We start from the raw sequence: 21,316 nt of genomic DNA, 5'->3' as shown, positions 1-21,316 counted from the left end.
GGAGGAGGGGACCACTTTTGTATTGTTTCCAAATTTGGCTTCCACTCTGCCATCTTTACTACAGTATTCCCTATTGGGAAATGCCTCTTCCCTTGGGCCCCTCGAGGACTTGCTTGTTCAAGTCCAATGCTGCAGGATTTGTAGCTTTACTATGATTCCCAAAATCCTGCTGACATTCAGCCTGCAGCCCACCCTTTGGATCTAGTTTCCTCGAATCACTCCTGATTTCCTGGCTGTCCTTGTTTGACTCTATCCCTGAGCTACTACTCGGTTGATAATGTGGGGAAGTCTACAACGAGTCGCCACCATAGTGTTTAAACTCGGGACCACTCATCTTCGCAGGTGAGGCCCTTAACCAGGTCCAAACTGGTTGTTTGCTTTCAGCTTATTATAACGAGAAGAACCAGAGCAATAGGATGAGTGTTTATAGAACCACAATCTAAGTAGAAAGACGGTAATCTTTCATACTTAAAAGGGATCCAATGCTGCACCTTATTGATTGTAAAGAATCTTCCACTTATAAGAGGTTTTGTAGTGTTTACTACCACTCTGGCCCTCAGAACACCTCCCCGGCCACACCCCTTCTCGTTTGTCTCCACTTCAACCACCTTTTCCATTCCTGAAAATAGCATACCCCCGATCTCTTTGGTCATGCTGGCCATTGGCATGTTGTGTGCTTGAACCCAGAAGAGTTCCTCAGTGAACGCAATATCCTTCAATGGGACTTGGCCATCAATCTCCTGTAGGCAAACCAAGGCTCTATCAAAAGTCCATGGTCTTCCTGCCAAGACCCTAGCTCTGTCATGTTCATGCTGGAACTCCACCAATACCCTGTTGGCCCCCACTTCCTTGAACTGTAACCACCCTTTAGGCCTCCATACCTTGGTCATGGTATCCCTAAAAGCCTGTCTATTAACCACCCTATCCGTAATGATCAACATCAAAAGGCACCTCTTTCCCTTTTCAACTACTGCTCTAACACCCCACTCTCCACCCTCATCGTGTCAGCCTCATGTTCTAAGAGAGTAAGACCCTCCCATTGCTTGTGAAGGTCATCTTCCAGGTCTTCAGCACTCAACATACCACGTCTTAAGACTCCTCAAAGCATAGGCTCACCTCACCTCACCGAGAGAGGACCCGCATTTCACTTCTGAATCTTCCATAAAATATAATAACTTAACTTTACAGGGTTGTAATTTCAGATTTTACAACTTAGTCTGTAGAAAAGATTGAGTTGTAAAAATGATTTACTGTTTATCATTTTTCAAGTGGAGGAATGTTTGTAAAATGATGATAATATTATAATATTAATTTTTTTAAAAAAGTATTTTCTTTAAAAGAAATAATATTTGTAGTCATAGAGTGCGCAAACACCGCGTACGTACTCATTTTAAAAAAAAAATGAATAAATATGAAATTTACATGAAAAAATTAATTTTTTAATAATGTATTCAACTCTTTTTTAAAAAAAAAGATGCGATATTTACACAACTCATAACTATATTTAACATTATTTTTTCTTTATTAGCTCACAATTTTAAGAAAATGTGTCTATATTGTTTATGTGCTCACTCTTTCGTATATATCTTTTTCGGAACGTCTCTTTCCTATTCTATGCTTATCAACGGATGTAAGTTGTCTAGACGTCAACCCGCTTCATACCCAAACCCGCTCGGATATACTGGGGTACTTACACTTAAGGGAGAGATAAGTCCCCTCCACCCCCCGCTCTCGAACTCTTTCTGGACGCTAAAATGGCGACTTCTGCTCACCTTTTCAATCACGTTCAAATCAAAGGTATTTATCCTTTGTTTTATCACTTTTTGCCTTTCCGTTCTGCGAATTCTGCCTTATTATGTTCCTAACATTTTAGTGGTTTCAATTAGCTTCCACTGTTGGTTTTTCATGTCTTTTATTTTTGAGTTGTGTCATCAATTTTTCCTAGGATGGCCGGCACTGTTATCTAATCGAGGAAATTTCCATATTTCTGTAAGTGCCAGGATTTTTTTTCTTCTTTTATTTCCCTTCTCATACTTTGTATAAATTTATGAGGAGTCTTCTAGAAATGGATATAAGAGAATAGGTACCAAGATAGAGCTATTATGCAGAGTTTCAGTCTTTCCTTATTTATTTCCAGCTTCCGCGAATGGAGCCTGTCCTTAGTAATTTGTTTACAACTTATCTGATTGAACTCAAAATTCAAATGGGCATGCTTTTTTGTTTATAGTTTCACTGAGGATACATTACACTAGCTGTAGCTCGAGTTTTCATTCCTAGGCTTTGTGCTAAGCCAATTTGGTATCAAAACGCAGCTTTTGCCAAAAAAATTATATAAAACTAGCGTATATAGATAATTGTTGAACTGCCAATTTTGTGAATTGCATGTTGTTCTTGATTCTGCCTTTGCATGGTTTATAAGTTTTTTCATTCTGCTAAGCAGATGTGAAATTTTCTATGAACTTCTCAATTTGCATCAATGTCACTGATAATATTATTTCCAATTCCATAAGTCAAGTTTTTATGGATGTCCAGTAATATGAATATACGTATTTATTTATCCACTCCTTTCGTCCTCTAGTTTTTTAGGGTCTTTCATATATATATTTGTGAACCGTAGGCTCCGTTTGGATGTTGGGATAATAATATTAAAAAATAATATTCTAACAAGATTTTAACTTTATAATATTTTTATTCAAACTTTCTTCTCTCTTTTCCCAAAATCCCATAAAATATTTTAACTCAAACCATTTCACTACTATTCACAAACCGTTTCACTACCATTCACAGATTTTTCATCTCATCTCAACATCCACACAAATTGCTAAATTTCACCTTCCACTATAATTTCCATTTTATTGGCATTGGGTGTTGTGAACAAAGTCCTGACTAATCCGAGGGGTGTATAGGCTCTCTGCAAGGAGATTCCTGCAAATGCACCTAGGGTAATTTAGGGGGAATTTCCCCCAATCTGATGGTCCCTATAAATTGTTTACACCCAAGTGGTCAAACCCCTGTGGGTTACTTTCCATTATAATTCTGTCAGGCTTTCTTTGTTTCTTCTTGTTTTAGCTCATGTGTTCCCCAACATAGTATTATTCATTTGGAAAATTGCATTGTAAAATTATGGTTGCTTCATAGTCAGCTCAATGTAAACCTAGGGGTTTGACTTATGATGACAAAAATATAGGTCCTGATGTAAGACACTAAAATGATGCTTCCAATACTACTACTGAAAACTGAAAGCTAAACCGTAAGGATCAAATGCAGAACATCGTGCCCAATATTTGCAATTTTTTCTAGAGAAATGATGACTTAAGTTGTTCAATTTCTCAATAGTGTATTCTTAAGTTTCTTCTTGTTTTAGCTCATGTGTTCCCCAACATAGTATTATTCATTTGGAAAATTGCAATGTAAAATTATGGTTGCTTCATAGTCAGCTCAATGTAAACCTAGGGGTTTAACTTATGATGACAAAAATATAGGTCCTGATGTAAGACACTAAATTGATGCTTCCAATACTACTACTGAAAACTGAAAGCTAAACCGTAAGGATCAAATGCAGAACATCGTGCCCAATATTTGCAATTTTTTCTAGAGAAATGATGACTTAAGTTGTTCAATTTCTCAATAGTGTATTCTTAAGTTGTGGCTCATAATGTTTTTCCTTAATAGATGAAAGATTATTTCGTGATAAATGAGTTTGAGCAAGACATCACATAAAATTCTCTTTTAAAAAAAAAAGATTTTTGCTATGTTGAATAGTGCCGAAGGAAGCTTAAAACTCGTGCACAATTAAGCTTATATAGGTAGGGCATAAGGATAAAATAGGATTAAGAAATCTTGTAAAATACACAATCAAGCAAATTAACTCAACCACAGGTCCTACCGCATCTGGTGAAATCCTCTAAAAATGTCGCTCAACAAAGAATTCTTTGTGTCTAGTGAATTCTATATTGCAAGTGTTGGCCAGCTGAAGGGTGCATGGAAGGTCTAGCGTAATCAATTTGACATCCGACTAAATTTCTGTCCAAACTCGATCAATAGGTGTCTCATGGGAGGTGAAATGTTTTTACATTAGCAATATCCCCTTTTGGGATTGAGAACGAACATATATAGAAATGCCCATATACCAGCAAAAATCAAAATATCAATCTAGAAAGGATATCATGATGTCAATAAATACATCAGATCAAATTAGTTTTTTTTTTTTTTTGTATTGGCACTGAGTGTTCGGGAACAACATTCCGACTAATCTCGGGGGTGCACAGGCCCTTGGTAAGGAGTTTCCTGCAAGTATACCTTGGATAATTCAAGAAAAAAATCTCCTAGTCCGATGGCTCGTAGAGATTGTTTGCACCCAAGAGGATTTGAACCTTAGACCTAGGGGGAGCATACCACTAAGCCCAAGGCCTTTACCACTTGAGCCAACCCCTAGGGGTTTCAGATCAAATTATATATGAAGAAATATTAGAACAAAAAATATACATTGGTACACCAATTGTCAGCTCTCAGCTCTCCTCTATTTTACTCCTCTGTACAAATCATGGTTCCCCCTTTTGGTCACAAAATGACAGGGTACAATCCAACAATATTAATCATCAGCATCAGCAAAATCAACATCAATAGTATATCCATTAGCCTCCTACTGGTCACAAATGTTATGAACATCTTGGTTTAGACGAACAAGTGACTGCTCCATATTATACTAGCTGCTTCAAACTAATTAGCTTCTGGTCCAAGCCACAACATCCATTTGAGAGTCACTGATGCAGGTCTCGTAGAAGAAGATGAGCCAGTAGAACTTGATGGAGGCATCGTAGGTGTAGGATCAACTGTGATCTCCTTGTCCTGTGTTGTAGCCTTGGGAGGTACTTGCTCCAAAGATATGAAAGACTCAGCTCAAGGGTGATATACCTAATAGCTGGTGGATGTCTATCTTGGTGATTGCCATGAGGAAGAGGGCCTGATGTGCTAGAGCTATCTGGATGTAAGATATTGAAATGGAAGGCAAGCGTATGTAGTGTTTCTATGAAAATCTTCTAGAATGACCATGACCTTATAGAAATCTATTCCAAAATCGATAGAAACATCCATCAGAAAGGCATAAAGGAATCTAGCACTAGGCAGCCCGATGTCACTGATGTATCAAATGGAGCATGGGTTATAAAACATTACATGGCATGTTGCAAAATATTGTCTGAAAATTTGGAAGTAAAAATAATACAAGTACATGGAGAACCAAGATGTGTCACAATGACAAATGAGTGGCCATGGTGGGTTTGGTAGGATGGCTTGGATCATGCAGCTTACTCTATGCATAATCAACCCTGGGAACCCTGGGGAGAAATAGATACCTGATTGGATGTGACCCCGATTGCTTTAATCTGGCTTTCATCTTCACTTTTCTTTCCCGATTGAGTTACTATGGATTCAAATTATAGTTCAAGTTCATTCAGAGTTTTGATTTCCATCACAAGTTTCATTCGATCTTCATGAAGTGATTTTTGCATCTTAGGTGTTTGGTACTCTAGAGATTCTAATGTTGACCTTGGTGGCTATTCTAATGTGGATTAGGCTGTTAATGCTGGTAATAGATAGGCAGAAATCTTGTGGCTTGGATGAATAAGAAACAAAACTCAATATCCTTGCCTCTGGTCGAGGCATAATACATACCAGTGGGAAGCTGCTACACTCAATTGCTTTGGAGGAATTAAATGTTGAGTAACTATGGGATTTAATAAGGCACTATGTCTGTGTTGTAACAACACACGTGGCATAAATATTTTTTAAAATCCCATTTGACACTCTAGGATTAAGCACATAGATGTACAGCATCAGTTGATTAGTGAACTGGTGGAGACGCAAGACTTCTCTTTTGATCATGTCCACGCTCATTGTCATATATGTTTAGATGCACGATTCACAGTAATTTAGGCATTGACTGGTTTTCAGGAAAAAAGCAATTGACACTAACTCATTAAGGGGCCAGTTAGTGGATCAATTTGAAACCAAATTGACAGCATCAATGTGTTTGACTGCATCAAATCTTGTTTGTGTCGATGCAATAATTATACATATTCAACTTGGAAGTTAAAATGAGAAACCAAAAGTGTAGTATATGATTTTTAAAGTAAACCTTGTGAGATGGATTAGTAGATGAAAAAAGAAGAGAAACTGTTTTAGTTGATCATTTTCACTAATGATCAACTAAAACAGTTTTCTTTCGTTTTCACTAATGATCATTAGTTACTTTTGCCTTCATAACCCCTAGGGATTGGCTCAAATGGTGAAGACCTTGGCTTGGAGTATGCTTCCCCCAGGTCTAAGGTTCAAATCTCCTTTGGTGCAAATAATCTCTAAGGGCCATCAGACTGGGAGATTTTTCCCTTGAATTACCTAAGGTGCACTTTCGGGAAACTCCTTACTGAGAGCCTATGCACCCCCGAGATTAGTCAGGACGCTGTTCCCGGACACTCGGTGCCAATAAAAAAAAGTTACTTTTGTCTTCACATGACCTTATAATAGATTTATGTAGAAAAACAACATACAAAGATTACTTGACTTTTTTGAGCTGTTATCCGAAGCTTGTGGGGAGTCTGAGACCATATTGTTTCACCTTGTATCAATAATTTAAGATCTTGCAAAATTAGCTACTTTTTTAGTTCCTTGGTTGCTTATGGAAGCAAACTGTAATTGATTTCAAATCTAGCGTCCATTTGATTTCATGAAAAGTCTCAAGGGTTTTATTATTAGGATGGCCTTTGGTTTCATGATGACTTTATCTCAATTTATTGACCATTGTCTCATACTGTAACTTTATTTTAAGACAGAAATGCTGGGATTTTTGCAGTCCCCTAGTCTGCCTTCACATTACAAAGAAATTGCAGAAGTATGTCTGCTTGTTTTCCCTCAAACAAAACTTGTAGTTTCAATGATTTATGGCTATTTGATCCTGGATGCTCCTTGACTTTGGTACCTGTGAAAAGAATAAGAAAAAAGAAAAAGAGGCAAGGATCCCATCCTGCTTGCTTGGCAGTTTCTAGCACTGTTAACTGAACTTTTGTGAGGCATATAAAGTGTTTTCTTTCACCAGATATATACCCATTGTGGTTGTTACGAACCACAAGGGCAAGATACCCATGGTGGGACATTGAAGGTTGATACATCCCCAAATGTTAAAAATAGAAGATCACTGTCCTTTTCATGCTGCTTGTAATCGAATTCCTATCCATATTGGCTATATAACTTCTCTTGTGGCAGGAACACTTCAGGAGCCTAACCAAAAGAAAGTCAAATCGGGTTTCACAACTTGCTCGATGTAGCTCGTGTTTTATGAAAGTTGTGGCTTTCCCCAGCAATGAATTGTCACAAATAGATGCATCTCTTTCAGGAGAGCCATCTGATATACACACAGTTGCAGAACTTCTCAAGATCAGCATACCAGAGACGTCATCATCGAATGCTGCTATAGATTTTATGCAGAGATTGATATTAGCCGACTTGGACCCCGCTTCTGCAAAACTCGCCATTGCATTTCTAGGCCCCTTTCTTCCAGCATTTGGCTTTCTGTTCATTTTGAGAATAGTGATGTCCTGGTATCCAAAGCTTCCTGTTGGAAAGTTCCCTTATGTAATAGCCTATGCTCCCACTGAGCCACTTCTCATCCCTACCCGAAAGCTGATACCACCCCTTGGCGGAGTTGATGTAACTCCTGTGGTCTGGTTCGGATTGATCAGTTTTCTTAATGAAATATTGGTGGGCCCACAAGGGCTTCTTGTCCTTCTTTCTCAACAAGTTAGCTAACATTTTTGAAAGATGTAGGAATGAAGAATGCTTGTATATTGAAATACTTTTCTCTGCTGTGAAATGAGCGAGTTTTTCACCTTTTGGAATACAGTACTAGGAAGTGTTTTTTTGTTTCTTATCCATTTATACGTACTCTAGTGGTTTCCAATGTTGGGTTTAAATTGTACTGTAATAAACCATTTTGTAAATCAAATACTTTATACTTTTTAATTAGATTTCTTCACAAATTATATTTGCAGTCATGTGGTGTGCAAGCGCTGTGCAATCGATTTGAAAAAGTAAGTAAATGTGGAACTTAAATGGAAAAAAAAATTAAATTCTTTAATAGTAGACTCTACTTTTTTTTTCAAAGTGATTGCTTGATACTTGTGTACTCTACGACTGTATATAGCATTACTCGTGAAGAGAAATGTCTTTAGTTATAAACTACATGAACTCTTTTATGTTCTCATAATATTTGTGGAGAATTAGAAATGACTATGGGAGTTTTCTTTCAAGTTTTTTTTTTATTTTTTGGTGACGGATTTAAATTCATTTAATTATTCTCAAGTGAAATTTAAAAATTCAGTGAACACTCGCATTCATCCCTGATTGTCAATTGTTACTGAAAAGATTTGCTTGGCACTCCACATTAAATTCTATATTTTAGTAAAATAAAATGTTGCATACTTCATTTTCATTCTATCCCATTATGATAAGGTGACATTGTCCATCAACATGTGATTTTTTTTTTAATAAGAGATGATCAAAGATCATGGAAGTGTCAAATTTATATAGTGAGATGAGAAGAGAATATGAGTGTGGTATATAGTATGTGTCCATAATTGGTAATTTACGTTTAAAAATAATTTGAAAGGTTATGAGAATAAATTTGGAATTAAATATTAAAATAGTTTATGTGGTTTTCCTCCAAGACAGGTTTAAATTCCCTGAGTTTTTATTTTGAACGTTTCACTTCATGTACGTTCAAAGGTCTTAGACACTTTCATCAGATGTGTGTCTACGTGTCTTTTTTACTTAAAATGAATAGTATGTTAGTTTTTCTAACATGTCTTTTTTATTTTCTAAACTTATGCAATTGAAGTTTTATATTCTATGGATTCATAAATGTTATTGAAGTTTAAAACAAATTGAAGAGTATAGCGTATATCTATTGAGTTAGATATATCGTGGAGTGCGTAAGTATTACACAATTCTTTTAAAAAAGAATGAGGTTCACTATTAAAAAATGAAAACTTCTATATATAAACCTTACATTCCCGCACATCACTTAAAAATATGTGAATTTATTATTTTACCCTCATATTTTATGAAATATGAAATATGAGGATAAAATAATAAAATCACATATTTTTTAAATAATGTGTAGAGTGTGAAGTTTATATGTAGCACAACTATTAAAAAATTAGTTTTTTTTCATGTAAATTTTATATTTACTCATTTTTTTTAAAGAAATTGTGTAATGCTTATACCTTATACGACTGCAAATATCATTTATCATATCTACTTAAATTTTTTTAAGTGATGATCAAAGTTATTGGAGTATTTCTCCTATATACAAGTAGCTCGCGGTCTTAATTATAATAAAATAAAAGAAAATAGGAATAAAATTCTCTACAATTATCTTGTCTTAATTATTCTCTATAATTAGAAGAAAAAGATATATAATATGTGGATATGATTTGTCTCAACTGTGAGACAAATAAATCCTTTACGATGCTCAAATATCCTTTCAATCTATCCTTCCAAAGAGCCAACCATTGGAGCTTGTTAAGAAGAAAAGAACCCCATTTTGGAAGGAGAATAGCTTTGGTCCGATTAAATAAGAAGATAAGGTTATAAGCAAACGTCTAGTTTTGAGAGAGAGAGAGAGAGAGAGAGAGAGAGAGAGATGGCAGAAGCTTGCCGTCTGGTATCGGCAAGAAACATCAACCCAGGCCCCAGTCACTACACAGCTGCAAAGGCTAAATCCCTCAAGCCCCCCCGGCCACCATCTCAGTTTTCCATAACCAGAGCTACTTCAAAAAGAAATGACATCTCCCTGGTATTCTGAAAACTTTATAAATTCAGTTACGTGTTAATGATACTTCTTTATTTTTTATATGAATTCGCTCACTGCAATCTGTTAAGAACTTGCAAAGTCTTCCCAGAAGCATCTTCCTTCTGTGTGAGTGCGTGTTTCTATTGCAACTGCAGATCCAACATCAAACCAGCATACATACATACATACATACATACATATATATAGCTTGATAACTAAAACAGTTGTCTGTTTTTCTATTGGAGCAGTAATGTCTCTCTTTTTCCCTTGCATTCTCTGTTTTTCTAGTCTCTATCATAAAGCAATGGTTTTGTTCCACTCACCTGACCATTTTGTACTGGACAATTCTCAACAAATTAAGAAAAACAGTAGCAGAGGTCCACGCCGTCTGATCAAAATATCAACCTCAGATGGGAGATGGCAAGGGAAATGGAACTGCGACTACCTTCTCTCTCTCAGGGACTTGCGGTTGCAAGATTTGCTGGAAGATGATGAACATAAAGATGCACAAGTTTTCATCAACCTCTGCATCCAGAAGGTGATTATCTTCCCACTCCTTTCATCTTTCTTTCTTTTATTTGTTTTAGTTGTATGTTCATCCTAAATTTAAATCCAAACAAGAAAGCAATGTCAAATGAAGTAGCTTAGGGTGTATGCGTTTGATGGTTCTTCCTTTGGGCAGATCAGTTAGGAAAATTTGAGGGCTCTGCAATGGTTTTATCCCTTTTTTTTCACCAATTCCAGTGTGTCGGCGTTCTTCTATCCACCATTGTGGTAATTGTTGTTATTGCAAAAGGTAAAAGGCAAGCAAGCACATTATATGGATTCTAAGCCCTTAGACTGACAAATTAGCTGACTCAACGATTAGACTGTCTCAAATACTCCTTGATGCTCAATGCTACATATTGGAAAATTCTATTTTCAAGCCTATTTATTGATACATCAAACACTCTAGTGATATGGAAACCTGCAACATCAGCTGGCATAAAAATATTGAGGTTTTATATATATATATATATATATGCAATCTCATAGTAAGGAGCATGTTTATGCACCAACTTGAAATGGTTGGACTCTTTAAAGGCTTTATTCAATTTTCTAGAGAACCCAAAATGCTATATCATGGTAGTCAATGAATGAATCTATCTACTAATTTCCCCTTTGGATTTACCAGCACGCTGGCTTTGGTCTTTCAGTCGATGGAAGGATTCTTACATCCTTCAGTAGAAAATGTAGTATCTGCTCTTCACCATACTGCAGAGAGGTACATATTCACTCTGTTAAGAAAAGAAGATGTGAATTTTATTTGGAGAGGAAAGATTATGCCGCGCTTGCATGACACTAACCTGCTGCTGTACATGCTGTTATAGATTGACACAACCTTCAACGTATGGGTTCTACCATCAAGCAGGGATAATAATGAAAATCAACTACCTGAAATTGGGGGAGATGATCCATCATTAAGTCTCTAATCTCTCTCTCTCTCTCTCTCTCTCTCTCTCTAATACAATTTAGTGTAAAATATGAGGTATTTAAGTAATTTTTCTTGTCAACAAGAGGTGAAATGATCAAAATATTTCATATTCTGCACTAAACCGATACAATCAATTTCACTCAAAATGGAAATGATCCTTTTCCCTCCTTATTTTTCTCGTTTTGACTTTTGAATATGTGATTTAACACAGCTTTCCTTAGCAGGTGATCTATGTTAAACCTGGAAATGAAGTGGACCTGGATTCACTAGTACAAGACTCAATCCGTCTTACCACATCAGTAAAAGTATGATTTGCATCCGGAGTATTTTTTTTATTATCGGACAACTAGCATTGAATTCCTAGTCATTTGGGAAAAGATTCTCAAAATCTATTCTGCAGGATACTTGTTCGGAGTTATGCGAGAGATCAGAACCTACATTGCATTGTAAGTCATGTAATCTTGTTTCATTTTGACAACTATTGAACTATAGGCAATGCAATGCAAGGCAGGCAGTCTCTTAATGAACTCTTTGCAGGTATTGCTGGACAAAATGTGGGTTCTACCGATAAGAGGTGGTCTAGACTCTTGGAGCTGAAGAATTCATATCCCAATTTAAAGAAGTAGATGCTTAATTTAGGCATTCTGATCATGTTTCAGAACTACATGCTTTGAAGAATATTCAGTAAGAAGCAGCAGTCCTAATCAGTGTAAACAGCCACCATAATCAGTGCAAAGAACTGGCGCCAACAGTCTGTTCGTGATAAGGCCATTACCCTTTGTTTTCTACTATAGTTGATATATTTTGACTGTAAGCTTGATTGATATTTTGATTGTAATTATAATCTTTGATTGAGTGTAAACTACCCTATAAATAAAGATCAAAGGTGGTATGAAACGCGAGAGAGAGATGCCGGCCTTTATTCACTCTTGGTTCTCATTCTCTCCTCTTTTATGGTCCCAGAGCCACCAAGTACCTATAAAAAGTCGATTTCTGAGAAAAGTTCTAGCAAGCACTACCCACCTAAATCTCTGTTTTGCTCTCCAACCGACAGCAAATGGAAGCATTGCTTTCTTTCTCTAACCGGCTTCTAAGCTGACTGCCACCTAAATTTTTGGTTCTGTTCTCCAGCAGACTGCCAGTCAAAATTCTGTTCTAATCCTTCTCAACTACGATGTGAACTTTCTCCGTTTGTCTTTGTCAAAGACAAACCAGTATGTGGCAAGCCTGACAAAAAGTATAAGAAGTCTCGTATATTCGATCCTCTTTTTTACAAGAATGAGTGGGTATATAACAAAACGAAAAAAATCTAAATTTGGCTATACATGTATCACGGCTTAATTAACTAAATTGATAGTGTATCCCAAAATTTCCTCCTATAATCTCGCGGAGGACAACTCACGCCAACACTCCCCCTCAAGTTGGTGCATATAGACCTCAGATGCCCAACTTGCCAAGTGAGTTGTAGAAGCTTCTGCTACATACAACTTTTGTAAGTATGTTTGCCAACTGGTTTTCGGATTTAACAAACGGGAGTCGAATTATCTTGGCCTAAAGATTTTGTTTGATGAAGTGTCGGTCTACTTCCACGTGTTTGGTCCGATCATGCTGGACTAGATTATGAGAAATGTCAATTGCAGCCTTGTTATCACAGAATAGGTCCATCTCGCAGCTAGGAGCAAAGACAATTCAGTTAATAGTCTTCGAAGATAGAGAAGTTCACAAAGGCCCTTAACCATCCCACGAAACTTGGCTTCAACACTTGATAATGCTACCACCTTTTGCTTCTTACTTCTCTATGTAACCAGGTTCCCTCTAACAAATGTGAAATAACTTGAGGTGGATTTTCTATTGGAGATATTTCCTGCCCAATTAGCATATGTGTAACCTTCCACCCGTAGGTGATTGTTTCTTGTAAGCATCAGTCCTTTTCTGGGGGAGGACTTTAGGTATTGGAGAATCTGAATCACCGCATTCATATGATCTTCACTTAGACAGTGCATGAATTGTCTTACTACACTCATTGCATAGGCGATGTCAGGCCATATATGAGAGAGATAAATAAGTTTTCCAACTAATCTCTGGTACCTTCTTTTGTCTGTTGGCACTTGGTTTGGGTATTCTCCAAGCTTGTGATTTTGGATTATTGGTGTATCTCCAGGCTTACAATCCAGTAATCCAACTTCTGATAGTAAATCCAGGAAATATTTTTGTTGAGAAAGGAATATGCCTTGCTTTGACTTAGCAACTTCAATTCCCAGAAAATATTTGAGTCCTAGATTTTTCATCTCAAATTCTGTGGCCAATTGCTCTTGAAGTCTTGCTATTTCCTCTGGGTTGTCTCCTGTAATGATCATATCGTCTACATAGATTATCAAAGTTGTTATCTTACCCCGGTGTTGCTTTAAGAATAGTGTATGGTCTGAGTTGCTTTGTTGAAAGCCATATTTCCTCATTGCCAAGTTCAAGTGCCCAAACCACGCTCTAGGAGATTGCTTCAAGCCGTACAAAGTTCGTTGTAGTTTGCACACCATCTTAGCTTTAGAGTTTGCCATATATCCTGGAGGGACATCCATGTAGATTTCTTCTTCAAGATCTCCATGGAGAAAAGCGTTTTTAACATCAGACTGGTGCAATGGCCAATCAAGATTCGCTGCAAGAGATAGTAGAACCCTGACAGTACTCAACTTGGCCACAGGTGAGAACGTTTCTTGATAGTCTACGCCATAGGTTTGCGTATAGCTCTTTGCCACTAGTCTTGCTTTGTACCTTTCAACTGATCCATCGGCTTTGTACTTGATGGAGAATACCCACTTACACCCCACTATTTTTTTACCTTCTAGTAGGGGAACAAGAATCCACGTCTCATTTTTCAATAATGCCTCCATTTCTTCCTTCATAGCTTGGATATGGAGTCTAGGGTCTTCCAGAGCCTCTTCAACACTTGTGGGAATATGATGTGAGGAGAGTTCATTCACAAAGTTTGTGAGGGGTTTGGACAGCTCCTTTGTAGAAACATAATTGGCAATTGAATATCTCAATCTTTGGTCCTCTAGTTTCGGAGAATATCTGTTTAGTGGTTTGCCCCAATTGTGCCTAAAAGGTAACTCATAGCCAACAGGAGTATCCACATCCTTAGAAATGTGAGGTGTGATAGGGGAGCTTACCTCAATGATATTCTCAGGAGATGGGTCATTGGATATTGAAGAGTAGGGGGTACTGCTACTTCAGCTTCTGGAGGTGTCGGCTTTGGATTAGGTTCCTCAATGATCGACTGAGGAGCATTAGGTGTCGTATCAGTGTCCTTGAACTAGTCAAATGTCAACCAATTCATCTCTTCTACTTGTGTCTCCCCCTGAAGAAGAATTGGATGCGACAGGAGAGTAGAAAGTGTCAGATTCAAGGAACGTGACATCCATAGTCACATAGGTGTGCCGAGTAGTTAGGTTGTAGCAACGATCCCCTTTTTGGTGTATAGCGTATCCCAAAAAGAGACAACGAATGGCATAAGGATCAAGCTTCGTGTGTTGGTTCTTGTGGAGGTGAATAAATGCAACACAGCCAAAGACGCAAGGCAGAAGCATCAGTACTGTGGGTAATGACACATAGGTTGACAAGGCCTATAGCGGAGTCCTGAACCTAAGAACTTTCAAAGGCATGCAGTTAATGAGATGGACGGCCGTGGCAACAACATCAGCCTAGTGGTGGCTAGGTACGTGAGCTCCAAGTACTAGAGCTCGAGCAGTTTCGAGGATGTGACGATTCTTGCGCTCTGCAATACCATTTTGTTGCGGAGTTTGGGGGCATAAGGTCTCATGAATTAGTCCATGGTATTGGAAATAATCACAGAACTGCTGATTCACATACTCCCCACCATTATCGGATCGAAGCGTTTGAAGTTTAGCAGAGAATTGAGTTTGAATCAGCATATGAAATGATTGAAATACATGAAAAACCTCATTTTAATGTTTCAATAGATAAATCCAAGTCAATCGAGTACAATCATAAACTAATATCACAAACCAGCAGAAACCAGACATAGTAGATTTTGGGGAAGGACCCCAGACATCAGAGTGAATCAAAGCAAAAGGAACATCGCTCTTATTCATACTCAACGGATAAGTGACTCAATGACTTTTAGCTAAAATGTAAGTCTCACATTTAAAATCCAAAATTGACAAACCAAATAAATCAAGAAACACATGTTGTAGATAGCCAAACGACGGATGGCCTAACCGACGGTGCCAATGCAAAATTTGTTCCACTTTAAGGTCGCTTGGGCGGTGCATGTGGTGTGCTCGACCAACACTGAAATCTTCCATATAATAGAGCCCCCCCCCCCCCTCTTAGTACCACGAGCAATGATCTCCTTGGTGAGAATATCCTAAATAAGACAAAATGCAGGATAAATGAGCACAACACAATTCAAATCTATAGTAACTTGACTCACGGATAGTAACTTTTGAGAAAGAGAAGGCACGAGTAAAGTATTAGATAATGGTGGGGCTGGTGACAACATCACAGTCTCAGCCCTCTTACTGAAGAGATGCCTCCATTAGCATTGGCAATGCTAGTTCGCCGAGGAGGGGAGTGCTGAGAAAAATCATTTGCATCAAACATCATATGGTCCGTTGCGCCGGAATCAAGTATCCAGGCATTGCAGTCAGCCTCTCAATTAGAACCAAGTAGAGCATTACTTGGGTTAAAGTTTGAACTATCGACTGGAATAAGGGAAAGATGTGGTTCTGCTACAGCCACTGCAGCCTTGTCAGTGATATCATCATTCCCACCTCCATCACGGGGCTTTTGAGCCTGGAGTTTGTGCCACCAATCGGGATACCCGTGAAGCTTGAAGCAGGTCTCACGAGTAAGCTTTTCACTCCCACAGTGAGAGCATTTAGTGCCATAAGAGGTGGCTCGGGATTTGGAGTTGGAACTAGATTTGCCACCATGCAAAGAGAGAGACCCGGAGGATGCTTGAGACTGCGAGCCATGCTTGAGACTCTTGGATGCCAGACCCGCTCCTAGTTTATCATCGAGGCTACTCGTTGTCATCACGGCTTGACGAAGAGCTTCCCTTCAGACATGGGCATAGGCTTACTCCACTGTTGGGAATGGCTTTATCTGCAGGACATCACTCCTGATATGGTCTAAGCGGGCATCGAGACCATCCAAGAATACATATACCCAATCTTCTTGAACTAGGGTATTGTAATGTTGAATATCGGTTAGGCATTCCATCGGGTTTGGAAGACTGCTGTCGATTTCATGCTAGAGGCCTTGGAGATCATTGTAGAAATTTTCAAGAGAGCTGCCAGCCTGTTTAAGGTGGGTCACGCATCGCCAGAGGTCATACACCTGGGAGGTGTCACTATCATCAAAGTATGTAGTAGCAATTACATCCCACACCAACTTGGCTGTTGGGAAGCGAATGAAGTTATCGATAAGAGAGGAGTCCATGGAATTAATCAACCATCTTTTAACAATAGTGTTGTCAATGCGCCATCGTCAAAAGGTAGGGTCTATCTAAAGAGGTTGAGGTAGATCGCCATTTATGTATCCCAGTTTGTCTTTGCCTGAGATATACATCTCGATCACCTAGGACCAAAGAGCATAGTTGGTGCCATCCAACTTGATGTCGATCGGTGCAGTAGCAATATCGGAGGTCTGGGTTGGGGCTAAAGCTTTGCTAAAAACTTTAGTCATTTTCATGGTCAACTCGGCTAGGATGGAGGAAGATGGAGATTCATCAGTATAGGGGTCTGTATCAGCCATGGAGGGAGACGAGATTGGTTAGGAAATTGATAGGAGGATCAGTGGCTTTGATGCCATGACAAAAAGTATAAGAAATCTCGTATATTCCATCCTTTCTTTACAACAATGAGTGGGTAGATAACAAAATGAAAACATCAAAATTTGGCTATACATTTATCACGGCTTAATTAACTAAATTGATAGTGTATCCCAAAACTTCCTCCTATAATCTCGCGGAGGACAACTCACGCCAACGAAGCCAACCTCCATTTTTCTACATCTTCCTCTTCATTTACAGTCCCAACCTCTCAGTTCCAAATCAAACTAATATACTTACCAATTTTCTACATAGCAATATTGACTCCAAAATGTCAGCCTCTTTATCCTTAACTCAAATACTCTTAACACCTCTTCCTATTACCAACATCATAATTTATCTTAATAAAACTCAACGGCTCCAATTATCCTATGTTGAGACCAAAGATAAATAATACTCTTTAGCACATATCTGACTAGCCATGTCCATGCATCAATTTTTTAGCTTTCTAAAACCAACAAAACTGCTAAAAACATTACCAAACAAAGTGCTCTTTGATCCCCAAATTTGCCTATCGTTTGTGAAGGTTTTATAGTTCAATATCTTGGTCAGTCAACTTTAAAGTAAATGTGGGTCAAGCTTATAACTCAATGAATCAATGAGTTTAGTCTTTAATCAATATAGGAATATGTAACTACATCTTTCGAGAGTTCTTTAGTGCAATCTTTGATTTTGTATTTGATTCCTTTTGTAGGACTGTACCAAATAATACATTTCTAGAAGCAAGATATTTTAGACGTGGGTTGGTTAATCTATTTTTGCCATTGGAAAGGTACTTTAGCAGCCAAATATGAGCACCATGGCATTTTCTTTTACTTTGGAAATCTCCATGGCCACTTCATAAATTATTTTTAGGGTAATTGATTCGAGAAATTATTTCAATGTCCATAAATATTTAGTGGATGAGTTGGGTTTATTAGGATTCAAGAACTAAATATTGGAATTTATTAGATGAAATGGCCAATGAAAATACAGACGAAGCATAAGAATTTTGTTAGGCTTATTTAATGGCCCAACCTACTTTTTAAGCCCAAAGAAATTATTTGAAGCCCATATAGGCCATAGGACCCAAGGGAAAAAGTAGGGCTATGCAGCAGGTAGGGCTGAAAAACCGACCGGTCGGTTCGGTTTTGGGCCCAAACCGAGACCGACCGGTCGGTTTGTTAGAGCCTCAAAACCGGCCGAAACCGACCGAATGAGGGTGTGAAAACCGACCGGTTCGGTTACCGGCCGGTTCATGGTCGGTTTGTCGGGTTTGGGCCGGTTTGGGCCACTGTGTTTGGGCCGGTTTTGGCACTGTTTGGGCCATTTTAAGACCCAATTCAACCTCTTTTTCAGCTCATTTTGTTATTCAAAATCATCTACTACAAAGACTTTTTTTTTTCCAAAATTTTTAAAATTAATTAATTAAATCAATTTCTTTTTAATTTTAATCATGCCATGCATATATTATTAGTAACTAATAACTATTAACTAGTAACTACTACATATATACTACTTATATTTTATAGTCTTATTATCTTATATACTAAATTATTAATTACTAGATAAATAAAAAAAACTCCACTAGATGTTTAATACACATTACAAACAAAATTAAATTGTCTTAAGCAACAAATAACAATTGTTTTTGAATAAAACTCAAAAAATCTTCATTCTTCAGTCTGCAGTCTTCGACTCTTCAATCATCAATAGTTGTGATGTATGATGCTCCTAACTCTATAAGAAAACACCAAATAATCAAATTATCAATATTAATAAATTAGGATAATGAAAACAAATTAAATTAAATAATAAAAATAAATGAATATGGAATTGAATGAGAAAAAGTTAAAAACACATTACCAGATTCTACTACAAAGCTCTCAACATTATCCATGGAGTCTCGAATATCAATTGGCGTTGACGGATGTCGCAACCAATTCTGAGTACAAATAAGTGCCTCAACAGTTCTTGGAGCCAAGGAACTCCGAAAAGGATCAAGTACCCGACCTCCCGTACTAAATGCGGACTCTGATGCAACCGTCGAAACAGGCATGGCTAACACGTCTCGTGCAATTCTCGCAAGTATAGGATAGTTAGGCTCATTCACTTTCCACCAATTCAACAAATCAAAAGATTGACTGAATGCCTCACAACCATTTGATAAATACCGATCAATCTCTGTTTTGGTAGATGTAGATCCAGAGGCAGTCGATGCTTGCAACCACTCATAAAAAAGTTGTGACTCAAGATTGTCTTCAACATCATCTGGAGGTGCAGATGACGGAGGGGAAACATGTTCTCTGCTACTCGAGGAAGAACCGAACGTAGCATTATACTCCTCATACATGTCTGATAATAATTGTCTCACCCTCGACAATAAATCTTCAGCCCAATTATGATCATAAATTTTTTTCAAGTGAAAAGTAAGAAGCCCCAACTTACTACGTGGATCAAGGAGAACTGCAATCAACAACAACAAATTCAGTCTATCCAATGAACCCCAATACTTATCAAATTTCATTCTCATGCTTATGGCCATGCTCATCAAACAAGTATTCTGACTCTCACACAGTCTAACCAACTCTTTTTGGAGCCTACAAATCTCCAAAAAACTTGTGTTTGCCGTGACATGTAAAGAACCAGAAAATCGACAAGTGGCATCATAAAACATTTTCAAAAATTTTACAAAAACCCGCACTGTCTCCCACTCGTCAGCTCTAGGAGGCCCAATGTTTCCATCCTTAAAGTAAGAAAGAAAATTGTAGTCCTCACTCTCCATTCGCCTAAAAGCCTTTTCAAATTTCTCAGCAGCCTCCAACATCATGTAAGTTGAATTCCATCGGGTTTGTACATCAAGGCACAACATTTTTTTACAATCAATTTTTTCCTTTTCTGCACATCTCTTAAACTTGTCTAATCTTGCACGGGAGGAGCGCACATATCTAACAGCATTTCTAACCATTGTAATGGCATCATCACACTCCTTAAGACCCTCATTCACGACAAGATTTAGAATATGAGCACAACATCTCATGTGCATATACTTCCCTTCTAACATATTCTCCGTCAAAAAATGTCTCAAATATGCAATTGCAGTATCATTTGAGCTAGCATTATCAACAGTAACAGTAAATATCTTATCAATGCCCCAATGAAGGAGGCACGATTCAACATATTTTCCAATGGTATCCCCTCGATGATTAGGGATTAAACAAAAATTTATAATTTTCTTCTGTAATTTCCAATCACTATCAATGAAATGGGCAGTTAAACACATATAATTAAGATTTTGTACCGATGTCCACGTATCGGTAGTTAATGAAATCCTCATTCCCCCATCTTTGAATAACTTTTTAAGTTTGGCTTTTTCAGATGCAAATAGTTTCATACAATCTCTTGCAACCGTCACTCGACATGGCACTTTAAATCTAGGTTCAAGCAACCAAACCATCTTCTTAAATCCTTGCCCTTCAACAATTCTAAATGGTAATTCATCGAGAATTACCATCTCCGCAAGCGCCATCCTCACAGCCTCCTCACTATATTTATGAGTTACAAGATTTCTTAAAGAATTATCACTCTCTCCAAACCCCTCCGAGGATACCTCACCTGCCAATGTTGTTTGGTATTTATCTAAAGGCCCACGCTTATGAGGATTTTTGAGACATGAAGGTAGATGGTTTTGCATAGTTGAAGTTCCATTCCTCTTCGAGTGGCAAGCGTATATCTTGCCACAATAATTGCACTTGGCCTTAGGATCATCTACGGAACAACCCTCAACTTTTGTAAAATGATCCCAAACAATTGACGGATCCTTCCCCTTCCGTTTCTTAGGAAGTGGACAATTACTACTATTAGGGGCACTTGAAGTCGAGAGTTTTGGTATTTGGGAGTTCGAATCAAGATCAATTGGACTTGACGAAGAATCCATCTAACATGTAAAAACAAGAAAGAACAAAAAATCACCCCAATTGTTAATTACACAGCAGCTAGTTTGCAACGTGGCAAACATCACAAATCTAAGATTCTAATCTACATTTTAGATCGCTCATAAATCTCACAAATTATTTTACTTTCAATAAACATCACAAATTATTTATAACATAAAATTCATAAATTTTACTTTCAATAAACATCACAAATTATTTATAACATAAAC

At 37.7% G+C, this 21,316-nt stretch overlaps 2 protein-coding genes across 3 annotated transcripts; both read left to right on the top strand.

The window, feature by feature from the left end:
- The first annotated feature begins 1,599 nt into the window (after nt 1–1,599).
- On the top strand, nt 1,600–8,019 carry LOC121265617 (protein COFACTOR ASSEMBLY OF COMPLEX C SUBUNIT B CCB3, chloroplastic). Of its 2 annotated transcripts, XM_041169303.1 has the most exons (3): nt 1,622–1,797; nt 1,946–1,989; nt 7,261–8,019. In XM_041169303.1, exons 1-3 carry the CDS (start codon nt 1,755–1,757, stop codon nt 7,801–7,803), a joined length of 630 nt encoding a protein of 209 aa, XP_041025237.1. In that variant the 5' UTR covers nt 1,622–1,754; the 3' UTR covers nt 7,804–8,019. The 2 variants fall into 2 exon arrangements, with proteins under 2 accessions (XP_041025236.1, XP_041025237.1); XM_041169302.1 differs by lacking the exon at nt 1,946–1,989 and having other exon boundaries at nt 1,600–1,797.
- Nucleotides 8,020–9,500: 1,481 nt separating this feature from the next.
- Nucleotides 9,501–12,247, top strand: LOC121266425 (large ribosomal RNA subunit accumulation protein YCED homolog 2, chloroplastic). The gene is made up of 7 exons (XM_041170241.1): nt 9,501–9,850; nt 10,209–10,385; nt 11,022–11,111; nt 11,218–11,307; nt 11,546–11,626; nt 11,722–11,767; nt 11,859–12,247. The coding sequence occupies exons 1-7, from the start codon at nt 9,698–9,700 to the stop codon at nt 11,945–11,947; spliced, it is 726 nt and encodes a 241-aa protein (XP_041026175.1). The 5' UTR covers nt 9,501–9,697; the 3' UTR covers nt 11,948–12,247.
- Nucleotides 12,248–21,316: the final 9,069 nt, after the last annotated feature.

Source organism: Juglans microcarpa x Juglans regia, chromosome 5D (assembly GCF_004785595.1).
Source record: "Juglans microcarpa x Juglans regia isolate MS1-56 chromosome 5D, Jm3101_v1.0, whole genome shotgun sequence".
NCBI lineage: Eukaryota > Viridiplantae > Streptophyta > Magnoliopsida > Fagales > Juglandaceae > Juglans > Juglans microcarpa x Juglans regia.
This window is presented reverse-complemented; position numbering and strand designations above follow the sequence as displayed.